Source organism: Colius striatus, chromosome 20 (genome assembly GCF_028858725.1).
Source record: "Colius striatus isolate bColStr4 chromosome 20, bColStr4.1.hap1, whole genome shotgun sequence".
NCBI classification, from domain to species: Eukaryota; Metazoa; Chordata; class Aves; order Coliiformes; family Coliidae; genus Colius; species Colius striatus.
Genome location: NC_084778.1, coordinates 5,951,176 through 5,965,384, shown reverse-complemented (window position 1 = coordinate 5,965,384; position 14,209 = coordinate 5,951,176). Strand labels below are relative to the sequence as shown.

At 36.6% G+C, this 14,209-nt stretch overlaps 1 protein-coding gene across 10 annotated transcripts in view; it reads left to right on the top strand.

Moving 5' to 3' along the window:
- BCAS3 (BCAS3 microtubule associated cell migration factor) overlaps positions 1 to 14,209 on the top strand; it is a 344,925-nt gene that overhangs the window by 43,409 nt on the left and 287,307 nt on the right. For all 10 annotated transcript variants that reach the window (XM_062012154.1, XM_062012155.1, XM_062012152.1 and 7 more), the window contains 2 exons: positions 1,083 to 1,190; positions 5,364 to 5,440. In XM_062012154.1, the coding sequence (XP_061868138.1) occupies positions 1,083 to 1,190; positions 5,364 to 5,440 (185 nt within the window). The remainder of the gene's footprint in view (positions 1 to 1,082; positions 1,191 to 5,363; positions 5,441 to 14,209) is intronic.

Here is a 14,209-nt window from a genome sequence, read left to right as displayed (position 1 = left end):
TGGGAAGAATTTCAGTAGGCAAAATGTCAAAACTTACTTTTTCTATGATTTCTTTGACCATCATCTTTGTGTGCATATATTGTCTATTGTTGCTCTGCTGCATACTTACTGTATGTAACATTTTATCATCTTGAGGCATTTGAGGTAAACAGTTGGCATTTGTACTTCACTTCTCCAGAAAATTCTCAAGCAGCTTGAGCAGATCCAAAAGACAAGCCAGTGTTGTGTCAGGAATTGTGTTAAAGTCTGTAAAATAAAACAGATACAGGCCAGGGGAAACACCCTCTTTTACCAATACTTAGTATTTGTTTGTACAGCTGGCAATTTGTGCTCCTTCATATTCACTGACCTAGAAGTAGCCAACATTTTAATGCGTTCTTGAATGGGAAAAAAGGTGTTATGGAAAAGAACTGCCACATCAAAGCTTCTCCTCAGCTTGTAAAATGGTTTCCACCACTACCTTCCTCAAACCCTATCGGAACACTCAGCACTTTCTCCCTCTCAAGAGAAAGCAAGTATTTTTATTAAGAAAAGGCCTTAGAGCTTTATTTATATTAAAATGATAAAAGTGACATAAAGCAGTTGAAAAGATCTATACAGTTCAAACAAAAGTCCATCAGAGATGTAATGTAAGTTCTGTGTAATGTGCCTCTATCAGATCATATCATATGATTCAGCTGTTGTGTAGAGCTGAAATAAGTACTCCCCTTAGGAAAATGGTACACTGGGGAATATATTTTAAGTAACTAGAATGTAGTCTTCTTCATGCCCATCAAATGACTTCTCTTTTGCTGGTCAGATCTGCCTTACAAAGTCTATTGTGTGACAAAGGAAACTTAAGTGCTTGATAATTGAATGTATGGTACAGGTTCTTAACCATTGTGAATATCTTAATTTAATTTTCATCATACCTTCTCTTAATGCAGAAGATTTATATGTGCCCTTTGTCCTCCAACATTCTGCTGAGATTGCTGGATGTTTCATTTAGTGTGCTAAATAATAAAGGGAGACTGAAATAATTTAAATAAAATTTTACCAAAAAAAGTCCTTTCCATTATAATCTTTTTATTTATTCATTTTAGCACAAGCCCACCTTACTGCTGTGTGGACCTTTACTCTTTGCGAACGGGAGAGATGGTCAAGTCCATACAGTTCAAAACTCCTATTTATGATCTACATTGCAATAAAAGGTAAGAATGTTTTCTATATATTCTTTGTGTGTTAGGACGTGTGAAATTTCAGTAATGAATACAATTCTCTTATTTTGACTTTCCTGTAAGCATAGGTCTATTTTCCATTTCTCAAGTATTATTTCAGTATGAACATGAGAATATGCTTCTCCAATGACTTTCATCTAAGAAGCTTAAAACATACAAGTTTCTTCCGTTGTGATGACCACTAGTAGGAATTGTTGGAATCCTCTATCATCCACCTACAGATGGAGAAATGGGACTATCGAGTGTTTAAACAGTATAAAGCATTAAAGAGTTTGTCTCTTTGTTTTCTATTGTTCTGTCATGTATTGCTTTCCTTCACAGAAAATTCCTAGTCTGTGTTTTACAGGAAGTAACGTTCTTGTGAGTCAAGTGACAAAGCAGCATCTCTTACTTAGGCTGACATCCCCTAATTTCTGAGGGAAAATGGCTTAGAAGGCTGAGCATCATAAAGTTCAAGTAGAACAGAGTATCGTCTTCCTGTAGAATCCTCCCTGGGCAGCCTGTTCCACTGCTCTGTCACCCTCACAGTAAAATAGTTTTTTCTTATATATAAATGGAACTTTTTGTGTTCCAGCTTCATCCCATTACCCCTTGTCCTGTTGCTAGATACAATAGAAAAAAAAGATGCTTCTGCCTTCATCTCTGCAAGACACACAAAACTGAACACCCTTTTAGTTCACTGCATGTTTTTCAGACAGAAGAGAAGACCCAGGATATCTACAGGAGGATCTTGTACTCCTGATGAGAGAGTTTGATGCAGTGACTGTAGTCAAAGTCCATCATTATGCTGCTTACTTTAATGCATGCTTCCATCCAGCTTTTACTGTTACTAGTCATTGTACGTCCGTAGGTACCTTATGGAAGTTGTGGAAAATGATTCCCCTGTTAAAGGTAGAACACCAAATGAAGAAATTACTGCATTTCATTGTCAATACATGTTTGTCTGTTGGAATTGATGGTCCTTCAATAAGGGAGGTGACATCATAACACAAATCATTAAGAATAAAAGAAAATATCAGAATGATGCATGCGATAGGCCTGTTTCGTTTGGCAATAGGTAGCATACTTGCATGGATGAAGACCACAAAAGAATATGTGCATGTATCAAACTCAGGCAACTAAAGGAAGTTAGCAGCGTTATGAGGATAAAAAACAAAAGAAAGCACACAAAAAGCACTAACCCTAAAAGCCACAAAGGTTTTATTAAACAGACATTTGTCTGTTATTGTACCATCAAGATCAAAACATTAATGGCTCTCTTAGGTCAAGTAGAAGTTACAGAAGAAAAGTAGTGCTCCTGAACAAACAACTTTAATAATTAATCAAATAATGAGGAGGATATTTTGATGGTGTAAATGTTTAAAGAAGTAAAGGATGATATTTTTTGTTATCCTCATTAATGTGCTTATTGTAGTATGTGGGTATGATTGTTACACCAAATAATAGTTTCACTGAAGTGGCTGAGCTGGTGAGAGTTATATGCCATAAATAGGTCACTGTTCCTTTAAAAGCTGTCAGAAGGAGTTCAGTACTTATCTGTGCAACTGTCCCTTGAAAAATTTAAGGTTCCCTTGTGTACAGTGTGATGATAGTAAATCTTTCCAGTCTGGCCTCTTAGCAGGAGAAAAGTCCAATTGTAAAAACAGTCAAGAGGCAAATCATCATTCAAAGTTTCTCCCAAGTAAAAAGTCTTTCCAGGTGCTAATGTTTCTTTTCCTAAGTGGTAAAAGTGGAAAAGCTGCTTCAAAGCTGTGTGGCTGCATCCAGGGTAGCTGGTTTTCTGGAACATATCAGGTTCTATTATTATCCAAGGAAAGCTCACTGTTTCAGATTGAAAATGCATTAATGTGGCCAAGTGCAGTGCTAATGGTGCGTTAACTCTGCTACAGACTAATGGAGTCCGAAATTTAAATATGAAACTTTAGTTGCAGAAGTAGGGAAAACTGTTTATTATTTATGTATTTATCTTCTAGAATCATCCATCTGGCAGGTTCCATTTATGCAGAAAGACAGAGTATCTTTAAAGAACAGAAAACAAAAATCAACAGGATTGGGACATATGACAATCAAATATACATAGGTTTTCTATATATACACTTCCACGTGTGTTCAAGTCTTTCCATTATTCATTCATTAAGTTTCTTTTAGGTCTTGAGGAAGAAGTAGAATTGCTACATTTTCTTTTGTTTTTCTTTCCTGCAGTTTAAACAATAGGAAGATAGAATATTGAACTAAAACTACTGTTTTGTCCAAAAGTCATATTAATGCATATATGCAGGTATAGATAAAATGTCTATATTTTAATATCTATTGTATATTAAAAATTATATATTGTAACTTTAAAAATGTGAGATTTATAAATCAAAAGGAGGTGGGAAAGCATCTTCTTCATGAGTGCTATAAGCAAATACGAAATCCTGCATTAATTTCTTGTATGACTTAACACATCTGAATCCCTTTTGCTGAGTTACGTGTTCTGCCTCTTCTTTTTGGCAAGTGAGCTGCTTGCTCTGAAGGTGTGTGTGTGCTTCCCATACTAGGTCTGCCAACCTGTGAATATGAAAGACTTTTGTTGGAAAATGTCCCCTTTTCTACTTTCTTTCCAAGAATTTGTACTACTTCTTACTTCTAGATAGAGACATACTGATAAACAGAACAGTGACTAGTCCCAAGATGAGATATTATAAACCATAGAGTCCTGAAACCGTTTGAGATAGAGAACAGCACTTCTTACTTTAATCAGCTGCTGTATCAGACAAATAGAAGGTGGCTAGTGTTACAACAGCCTATTGAACAGGCCTCAGGAGTTATCTTGGTAACTACAGATGCAATCTAGATAATTTGGCAAATTTGTTGGTAAAAATAATAGCAAAATCAAATAGTAGACACACAGATGAATCATGCCTATCAGAGGAGCATTAGTGTATTTTTTAGGTGGAAATTGTGACTCAAACTTACGGTTGTTGATGTTTTCAGATATCCAAATGTGGGTAAGATATATATTTTTATTTTAGTATCCTTCACTAAGGTGTCTTATAGGTATTTTGCTCTCACAGCATAAGAAAGGAGATGTAAAGCATTGCTCTTTACCCAAGGAAATGTGTTGAGACTGATGTGATTCATCATCTTTAAAATATTATGATTCTGTACTGTAATATGCAACTGTAATTTTCAGATAAAGCTTTAGGTGTGTATTTAAGTCATTGAGAGATGCAATTTAATTTTTGCCACATCATATCCTTAGAATTAAAACTATTAAAACAGCATTTAATAATGTTCTGTGTTGTCAGCTAATAAAGAAGTATTGTCTCATATTCTTCCTAATGAAATAATAATCAGAGTCTTCATTATGGCATACTGCTAAACGCTCCGTATAGCTGGCAGATTTTATCTGTGTATTTGTTGGCTTCCCAGGTAATTCTTTCATTTCAAGACTAAGAGCTTGATTTTGGGAAGTCATCAATGTAGCAAAAGATGTATCCTAGTTATAAAATTTTCAAGATGCTTTACTTTCCAAATCTGCATCTTTGGCCTTTTATTTCTTTAGCCAGTATTGGTGTTTCATGCATAGTTATCGTGTGCCTTTTGTTTCAAGTAATGGACAGATATTTTAGAATTAAAATGTATTCATGTGCAACTGAATACATAAACATACACCTGTAGTTTTGCTAATTGACACAAATTCTGCTTCTTTCAACTGTATTTGTGTGCTGATGTTCTTGGTATGATCCCCATCTGCTTTTAGTAAATAAGATGGTTTAATAAATTTGCAATGAGATGGGCAATAAGATTACTTCAAATTTAGCTTTGTGTTCTACTGATTGTTGATTTGATTGTTATTTGAGTCCTTGAAAGTAATTCAGGATCCCTGCAATTCCATTCTTTCTTTTTAATGGAGCTTTTACTGCAGGAGGTATATCATAAATATGCTGTGTTGTTCTGTATCAGATCTGTGTACTTCCTGAAGTGAAGGTTATGTGGTTGGGATGAGAGAGAATCCTCAATAACTGCCATGTATTGGTAACCTGGCAGTTTATCACTGTAGAATTTATATTGATGCTTTTGAAATAATTACATTTAGATATTGAATCTTTAAACCAAGGCATTTAATGTTTAAAGTACACGTTCCTATTTCTGTGTTTTCAGGATACTTGTTGTAGTCCTGCAAGAGAAAATTGCCGCCTTTGACAGCTGTACCTTCACCAAAAAATTCTTCGTTACAAGTACGTATAATAGTTGGATTCATCTTTTTGCTGTAGTGGTGGTGCAAGACAAAACAGATTTTTGGGAGGGTTTATTTTTAAATCCTCAAAGCAGGTCTTGGTGACTTCATTTGGAGTTTCAAGAAATCTGTTGCTTAAACCCAAATGTTTATCTCTGAATCTTTGGCTCTTCTGCATATTTATTACTACTGTAACTAATTTCTAACTGTTGTGAAAAACACTGACACTGATGTCCACAGGTGGCTGAAAAATACCATTGTTCATTTTGCAGAAATATGTGCAAAAGTTTCAGGGTTTGAGTTTCAGGTTGCATGCATTAGCAGCAGTTTGAAAACACATCGACAGCCATCTGCCAGCTTTTAACTTTCTGTTGTTCCTTACGGCCAGGTACATTGAGTGGGATTTTTTGTTGTAGTGTGTCCTCACTCTAGCAGGCCCTAAAGCTCAAGCAGGTCAGTGAAGTGGTGTGGCAGAAAAGTTACGTTTCACATATATATATCTTGAGCATGAAGAAATTGTTTCTGGGTATTCATCCCAGGAAATTTTCTAATGCTACTGTTTATTAATTAGAATAGCCTCTTAAAATCTGTCAGTTACTGAGGGATTGTGATTTATTTCAGAAGGGTCAGAGTTTTATTGTTAAAAAAGAGAGATTTGGGTGTATTTTCAGTCACAGTTAGAAAAGTTCTGAATTATCTTTTTGTATTATCTGTGTACTTAAAGAAAACAATCTAGTTAGGAAAAACTGTCCTGTAATAGTTTGAAGGAAAGCAGCTTTATGCAGTAATATTGAAGTTGCCAATAGGTGTCAGTTTCTTCCTATACATGGCTGTGAAATGCCGAGAATCTGCTGGGGTTCAGTGAAGAGAGCCAGATGGGAAAACTCTTGTTTGTGTCCTTCAATTCTTCACTCCTTTTTATTCTACCAAAGAGAATTTGAATACAAGCCATGCTTTGTTTTAGATGAGAAGTAAAAAAAACTCGCAATTAAGGATGTATTTTGACAATTCTTGTGATTTTCCAATTCCACTTATTTTTTAAAATATATATTGCACTTTGTTATTAAAATCAATCCACTAAACTGTATTTTGAGGAACAGGGATGTGCTGCTCCTAACCATAACTTTTGATTTGCAGTGCATTTTCCTAGAACAGGGATGGAATTTAAAGAAAATAAAGCCTTTGGAGATATTTACCAAATTATTTGAAAAGTCTTGAAATGTCACTATCCACGGTATCTCTCCAGCTGTGTGGTGTTTTTAGTATGAGAAACACAAGATGGTCTCAAACTTTGTTTAGTTCTCAGGTTCCAAAGCCTGGTTAAAGACACCCCTCATTTTATATTGCGCATTTTGGAAATCTGTGGGACTCAGCAAACCCTGCTGCTACCCCAGCCCTTCCCCCTGTTCCCACCCCAGCTTGCCCCTGGCCAGTGACAGGGTGTGACTGGGCAAAAAGACATGTGATTTTTCTGAGATGAATGGGTTTCTTGGACCTGTGCTGGTGAAGAGTTGTCCTGAGGATTTTGAAGCTTAGCTGTTTCACTTAATAGCTTATGCTATCAGGCGGGTGTTATGCTGTGGCATGTTGAAGGCTGCAGTAAGCTTTTGTCTAAGCTTTCAGATTTCATATGTGCTGAAATCTCTTTGACCTAGGAGTATATATTTAAAGGCTTAAGTTACTCTGATGTGTTTGAAATTTGATGTAAATGAGCTACCTAGTTAGCCGTGTAGATTTTTGATAGTCAGCCAACTGGTCAACAACTGGCTGCCTTTGCTGTGCTGGTTTTAGGGTTGGGGTGGTTTTTTTCCAGTTGTTTTTGGAGTGGGTTGTTGTTTTTTAATTTAGGGAAGGACAGTGTCAGTTCAATTGGAAAAGTAGAAATTCTTGCAAAAGAAACTTGGTCTTCTAGGCCTCCCTCTTTCCACTGTTGGAGCATCCCTGCTCTTCAAGACAGTCAGCTGATGCCCCATCTAGACTCATCCTCAGCTGGACAGTGGTAGTAAAAATGTCACTGACTGCCCAGAGAATGTCTTGTCATAAAGAAGATTCTCAGCTGAGGATTTTTATCAACTAAGTGGTATGGGAGCCTTAGAACCTCAGTGTGACAGCTAAAAAGCAAACATAATGAAGCCAAATGTCTCAATCATCTTGTTAACTATATGTAGAAATTAAAAGCAGGATGTACAATTAAAAACAGTGTCAGGAATTCTAAAGTTTGGTGTTCCTCAGAGGTGCCAACGCAGCTGTCTTGCACAGGAGTAGTATTTGTCTTTGTTTTTTGTTTTTGTGGTTGAATATCTCGTTGTAATAAATATACCATAAAATATTCAGGATGTAGACCATGGTCAAGATTGCGCTGCTGTTGGAGTGTTTAACTCCTGCATTTGCTGATTTATCTTGAGTAAATTTGACATAGTACTAATCTTTGTTTTCTGCTTGTGATTAGATGGAAATTTGCTGATTTGACTTGAATGGCAGAGTGCCAGCAGATTTTTGGTGCCTTTTGTAACAAAACCTCAGTGTACAGGTGCTCCATTCTTAGTTTGTGAATTTAAGACAAGTCCTCAAACTCAAAGGGAATACATATTGTAGATATTTTAGGAAAGTTACCAGGATATCATATAAGCTACTCTGTGTGATAGTCCTATGTTTAAATGTCTGCTAAGGAAAGGCATAGCATCAGTCTGCAAAGAGCTCGTGGCAGAGACTTTCACTGTGCACTTTACTGTGTTTATGCTTGGAGCCAACTCCACTCTGTTAAGAAAGGACTTTTGTCAAGGGAAAGATGAAGCCAGACAATAATTTTGCATCCCACACTGTTTTAAGTGCTCTTATGGCCAAACTAAAAAAATACATTTGATGCTCATAAGAACGTGTTTCCTTGGGTAGTTGTGAATGTCAAAGTGTGGATTTTAAAATAGATTTTTAAATAATTAAGAGTTGTACTGTGATTCATTTAAGATTTCTTTCAGAGCCTTTTTCTGAATACTGCATAGGACTGAACATTCAGAAATGAAAGTGATGCACAAGCTTTTTTCCCTCTGCTTTCCTCTAAACAATAGATGCAGAAAAGCTGAATTTCATTGATTTCTATTACATCAGTGCTCCCTCAACCCTTCTCCAAAAATGCTTACTTAGTGGAACATTGATGATTATGAATATGACCTGATGGATACTTTCTTCTCTGTAAAGAATATTCTTCCCACCCCCTGGGCCCTAAGTAAAGATTATCACAGATAACATCATGCATGTGGCATCATCTTTGTGTCCGATAACTAGTGCCTGCTCAGTTTCTCTGGCCCTTCTACTCCTCATATTGATATATTCTCCATCCATTATTCTCTAGGGATGAAGACAGTTATTGCAGCCATTAGCTGGCACCACATTTCTATTGATGCTGTACAGCTAGAGCCTTAAGAGGTAATTTTCCAGATTTTAGTCAGAGTACTTTATTGTATATAAAGTCTCAAAAGACTTGCCTAACCGCAAGCCAAAAATTCTTCAGTATATGTTAAATGCACCCTACCTACACCTCTGAAAAGGTTTAAATAGAAAACCCAAACCAAAAGGTGCTTGATACTCAAATCTGCAGTTTGGATTTGGTATTCTGGTTTTCACTGATAGTCACGTGCAAGAAATGTGTTTGCTTTGTTAGAAACTGCACACGGGGAGCAGTTTGATCCATTTACTTTGAAGTAAAAACACTGGATGCCGTCTTGAAAAGATTTAATGCCTGAAGAGTTACATTCTTCAAGAAGTTCTGCTGTACTTTTCTATTCTCAACTGTGATCAGTGAGTGGCATTTATCCTGGCTACCCCCTATGGTATAATAATTGATAGGATTCCTGTGTCTGGGGAGGGAGACTCTTCAGTTTAGATTGAAAGGCAGGTGGGAAGCAAGCTCCTGTTTCACAGTGTTTTCTTGATCAGTGAAGAGAAGCCAAATATGTGTATAAACCAGTGTACAGTGTATAAACCAGTTTTTATTTTGACACACGCACAAACATCTATGTAAACACACACCCCTACATGGACTTTGTAACTGCACTCACTGAGAAATGTTGATTTGATGTTGCTTTGACTTTAACAGCGTTGTTTATAAGAATGGTTTTTCCTGAATGTGGGAATTGGCATATCACTCTTACAGGATAATGTTCTTTAGGGCAATGTGGAAAATTTATAACACGAATGTCTTTGTTGCTTACAGGGTGTTGTACTATATTGCAAGAAAGTGTAAATACAACAGAGAAATTGCATGGAGACAGAAGCAAGGCATTGGCACCCAAGATGTGTATCTGTCACATCTCCTGGGTTTGACAGTTTTAAAAATGATATGTAGAACAGGAAGTGCTGTTTGTTTCTGTGAGTTATTTTTATCTAAGGCACCCAAATCCATAATGTTAAAGGCCAAACCAAAGCCATGTTACATTGTCCTGTACAGGAACAATAACCTCTATGATAGCATTATTATTTCTCACTGTCCAACTCTCTGAACACAAAAAAAAAAGAAAGAAAACCCAAGTTTAAAATGCAGTTTGCCCTGAAATCAGTCAAGTTTGTGCTAAGTTAGACAACCTAATGAGTATTAAAGACCACAGATACATTTACAAAAAGCTCTGGTATTGGTCTTAGACCTATAGAGTAACAGTAAATACTTAAATCTGACACAGGATCAACAGGGAAAGGAAGTCTCTGTAGTAATAACAATAGTAGTAGTAATAGTAATAACAATCATCATAGCAACAACAATAGCCATAATAATAATAATGAAAAAATCTAAATCTGTGGACCTTCCCCAAGGTCTTGGGAGGAAATTCTGTTCTTCTGATTGAGGCCAAAACAAAATGCCACTCACTGCAGTCTGGGTCTGTTGTGAACATGAAGTGTAATATGAATATTCCCTGCAAGAGGGAGATGATAACAGCTTATATAGCATTGGTAGCTTTACTTTTTCACTTCATTTCTAGGGCTTTTGTTAGTATCTTGGTGGTGGTAATGCCTCTATGATTGAAAAGAAAAAAAAGGCAAGCATGACTTCACAGTAGGGTGCATCCTGCTGGTTTGATACACCCATACTTAATGGGTGATACTTAAACAGAAGGAAGTACAAGAACAATAGAAGAATTTTGGAAAGTATGTGACAGTGTGAGACCAATAACATTTACACAGGGCCTTTCATCTAGAAGGAACCCAGAGGAATTTATAAACAATATTACTTTATACAGTTTATAAACAAATAAATTTGGTTTGCTTGGTGATGCTAAAAAAACCCAACCCCAAACAAACAAAAATATTAGATAAAACAACTTATACGATTTGTTTTCCTTGGAATAAACAGTGCTTTTGCAACAACAGTATCACTCTACCAGTTATTTACTGCGTATACCCTTTCTGTGCTCTCTGTCATGGATCTGTTTTCTAGCTGCTTTGGACTGAAGGACTTAAGAATGGAGTTTTGTAATTTCTTTAGTATAGAGACCTGTGTATTTTGTAAGACCTAGAAAAAAAAATTAAATTATTATAAACTACATCCAGTCAGTGCAAAGTAGCATAGCTGTAGTGAGTTATTGTAGCTATTTCTTTAAACATACACACCACTACTGCTTCACAGATTTTTCACGTGGTATCTAACAAATGCCTCAAATTATTAAAGGCAAATGATTTTGGTTGAAAAGTGTTATACATTTTGGAATTTGCCCAGAAAACTGTGTTTAAAAACACTATACACTTGAGCATCTTTTTGGTTGTGAGGATATTGTTATATGTACTGAAAAGATGTTCTGACTTACACAAGTTCTGACTCTTACTGTCGATTTCTAGAGAGAAATATTGCACGCTGTGTCATATTTAAATCTGGATACTTTGCCATGATAAGTGCTTCTGTAACTCCACATTAATGATGCCATTCAGGCTGTGTAGGATGTTTCTGAAGAAGGAGCAAGTGGAAAAAAATTACAGCCTTAACTATGGTAGTGCTCACTCCTGGGGGAAAAGTGTTATTAAAATACTGGTCCTCCACTTGCATTGTGTACTCTCTTTTTTAAACAGGTGAACTTGATATGTACTGTGGTTGATATAAATGGAGAGTCCCTTAGAGCACATACATCATCCATACTCCATGAATAAGAAGGGCACACGTGTAGAGCACATCTGAAGATACTGACTGTACGTGTACATGTAGCAGTATCACAGAATCTCAAGGGCTGGAAGGGACCTCAAAAGATCATCCAGTCCAACTGCCCTGCCAGAGCAGGACCTCCTAGAGTAGGTCACACAGGAACTTATGGGTAACAAATGCACAGCTCTGGTTCTCCTGAAGAACTGAGATGTTAAAAGTTTGGATGGGCATTTATTTACCTGTGGGATTCCCAAGATTTTGTGCTTGGATGTAAAGTAGCAAACAGAAAGTTTTTATGGATATTGAGAATCCCTGCAGTATTTAGCCCCCTGCTCTCTATCCCATCTTAGGCTTTTGGATTTTTATATATACACTCATGTATATGTATCTTTTCCTAAACTTTTTTTTTTTAACTGTGAAAAAGCTGTGAAGCTTAATGAAGAGCTGCCCCAATAGAAATGGCTCCAATTTTAATAGTGGAGTGGTTTGAGATTTATTGGCTTAATCTCTGTTTTAACTGACATGACTTTGAATGGCCTTGTTTCTCTTAGTATTTTCCCAATGTGCTGTTTGTTTAAAAGCTAAGTGGAAGGAGAGGAATGTGTTGCTTCTCTCTTCTTGGCTGCTGTCTGTGTATTTACACTGCCATTACTGAAACTAGAGGATGAGCTTTCTGAAAACAATTTAAGAAAAGGACTGGAGTCTGTAGGAGATCAATGGAAAGATCCAGAGTCTGAGGATTGGGTATTTGTGTGAATTTTTAGAGAGAGAAGGTTATTTGTTTTATTATGGGCACATGAGTATGAATCTCCAAAGAGTGGGAGAGATTTTCATAAAAGTAGTTGAAAAACAACATGAAATAAACATGCCTTCTCTGTGCTCATTCATTAAGCAAACATTTGTACAGCTCTTTGGAGGACTTCAAGTAACTTCTGAGGTTCTTATATTCTCAGCAAAATGAAATACATAAAGTCAACATGGCATCAAGTGGGCGAAAACCATCTTTAAATCCAAATAATCATAAACTATATGTTGATTTCAGATTAAAATTCAGTAACTCAGTTACTAAAAAAAAGGTGAGAAGAAACTAAGAAATGGTAATATTGATGAATTGACTTACAGTACCATTTTCATGTAGGTAACATATCTTTGAAAATGGGAATACCAGGGCACAGGATTTGAGGTACCAGGGTCCTGCCCTTGAAATCCTCAGCTGTTAGCCAAGTCTCCAAGTCCCTGCTTGGGGAGAGCCTGGAGCCTTTTTCTAATTCCTCAGTGTTACTTAGGCCAGCAGTGGTTGGAGTTCTTGGGCACAGAAACTTTAATCTAAAGTTAGCAGAAAGTCTTGCACTTCAATTCAGGTTTCCAAACCAGTATTTTCCTACTTTTGTCTTGTCACAGCTGTGAAGTGGTGCATTTCCTCTGTGTGTCAATCTGAAGCACAGAGGGAGAGAGTATCTGTGTACTTAAAACTTTGTAAAATAGTTTCCAGTAGATTTTCACCTATGTTTTGTGGGTGATTGTCCCAGTAAAGCTTATTCTAAGATCAGATTGTTTTTAGTGCTTGCTTGATTTGCTGTACTTTTGGAAGGACTTTCCCTGAGCGATCTTTTCTTGGATGACCTCTCCATGCTGTCATTAAAACTTGGAAACTTTGGTCTTCTTGACAGTTAGTTCTGCATTCTCATTATGTTCATTCCTATTGTAAACATGCTAAAGCTGCTGCTGTTATTGCTTAGAATGGATTTTTTCCTCAGTTGTTTTGGAGTTGAGTAGAAATAGAAGTTAATCTTTAAGAGAGTTAGGTTGGTAACGATTGGATGGCTGAACTTGACAGGTCACGCCGTGTCTGTCTTTTCATTTGCCTAGTAGATGATGTTCTGCTGACTCCAGCTGTTTTTTTGGAAAGCAGAAAAACAATTTGCTTTTCCTTCCCATAAAGTATAACCCTTTGTTTATCCTTATACTGCTGCAAGTTTCCAAAATGCAGAGACTTGCAAAGAAAAGAAAGGGAGGAAATAGCTCTTTTTTTACGCTGTTTTTCATATGAGAGAGTAGAGTTTAGTACTGAGTTGAATTGTTGACCTCTGTGGAGGTTGTTATGAGCATTAGCTGATTTGTGTCTGGAGCTCTGTATGACTGACTGGGTCCAGTTCATGGAACAAACTCCCTCCTACGGTGTGTTTGGTAAAGACAGTTGCAGTTTTTCTAAGTAGCTTTTTTACTGTTTGATTAATTTTTCATTTGAAGAATAATGCTTTTTGCAGTTCTCAATTTACTTCAGTGAACTTAAGTAATTGACAACCAGATCTCCAAGCAAGACATTTCTTTTTGTTCTGAGTTGTTGAACTCCTTGGGTTTTGTCATTACACTGTGTCTGTTGGCTGATATGCCTTTTGTTTTCTGCTGCAAGGATGTTATAAAGCTCTTGCAGAGTTCGGGAAATGCAAGTGACTGGTTCTAAAGCCACTGTAGAGATTTATATGATGAAGGCTATCATCTGACAGCTTTTAATGTTGTATTTTATACATAAAAGGGAAGAGAAACAAATAAAGTTTGGGGGGACTTGAATGTCTTTACTGACTTGGGTAATTGAGGCCAAAGCAGAAGTCGGCATTAAAACCTTACTAGTCCTGATCTATAATGTCA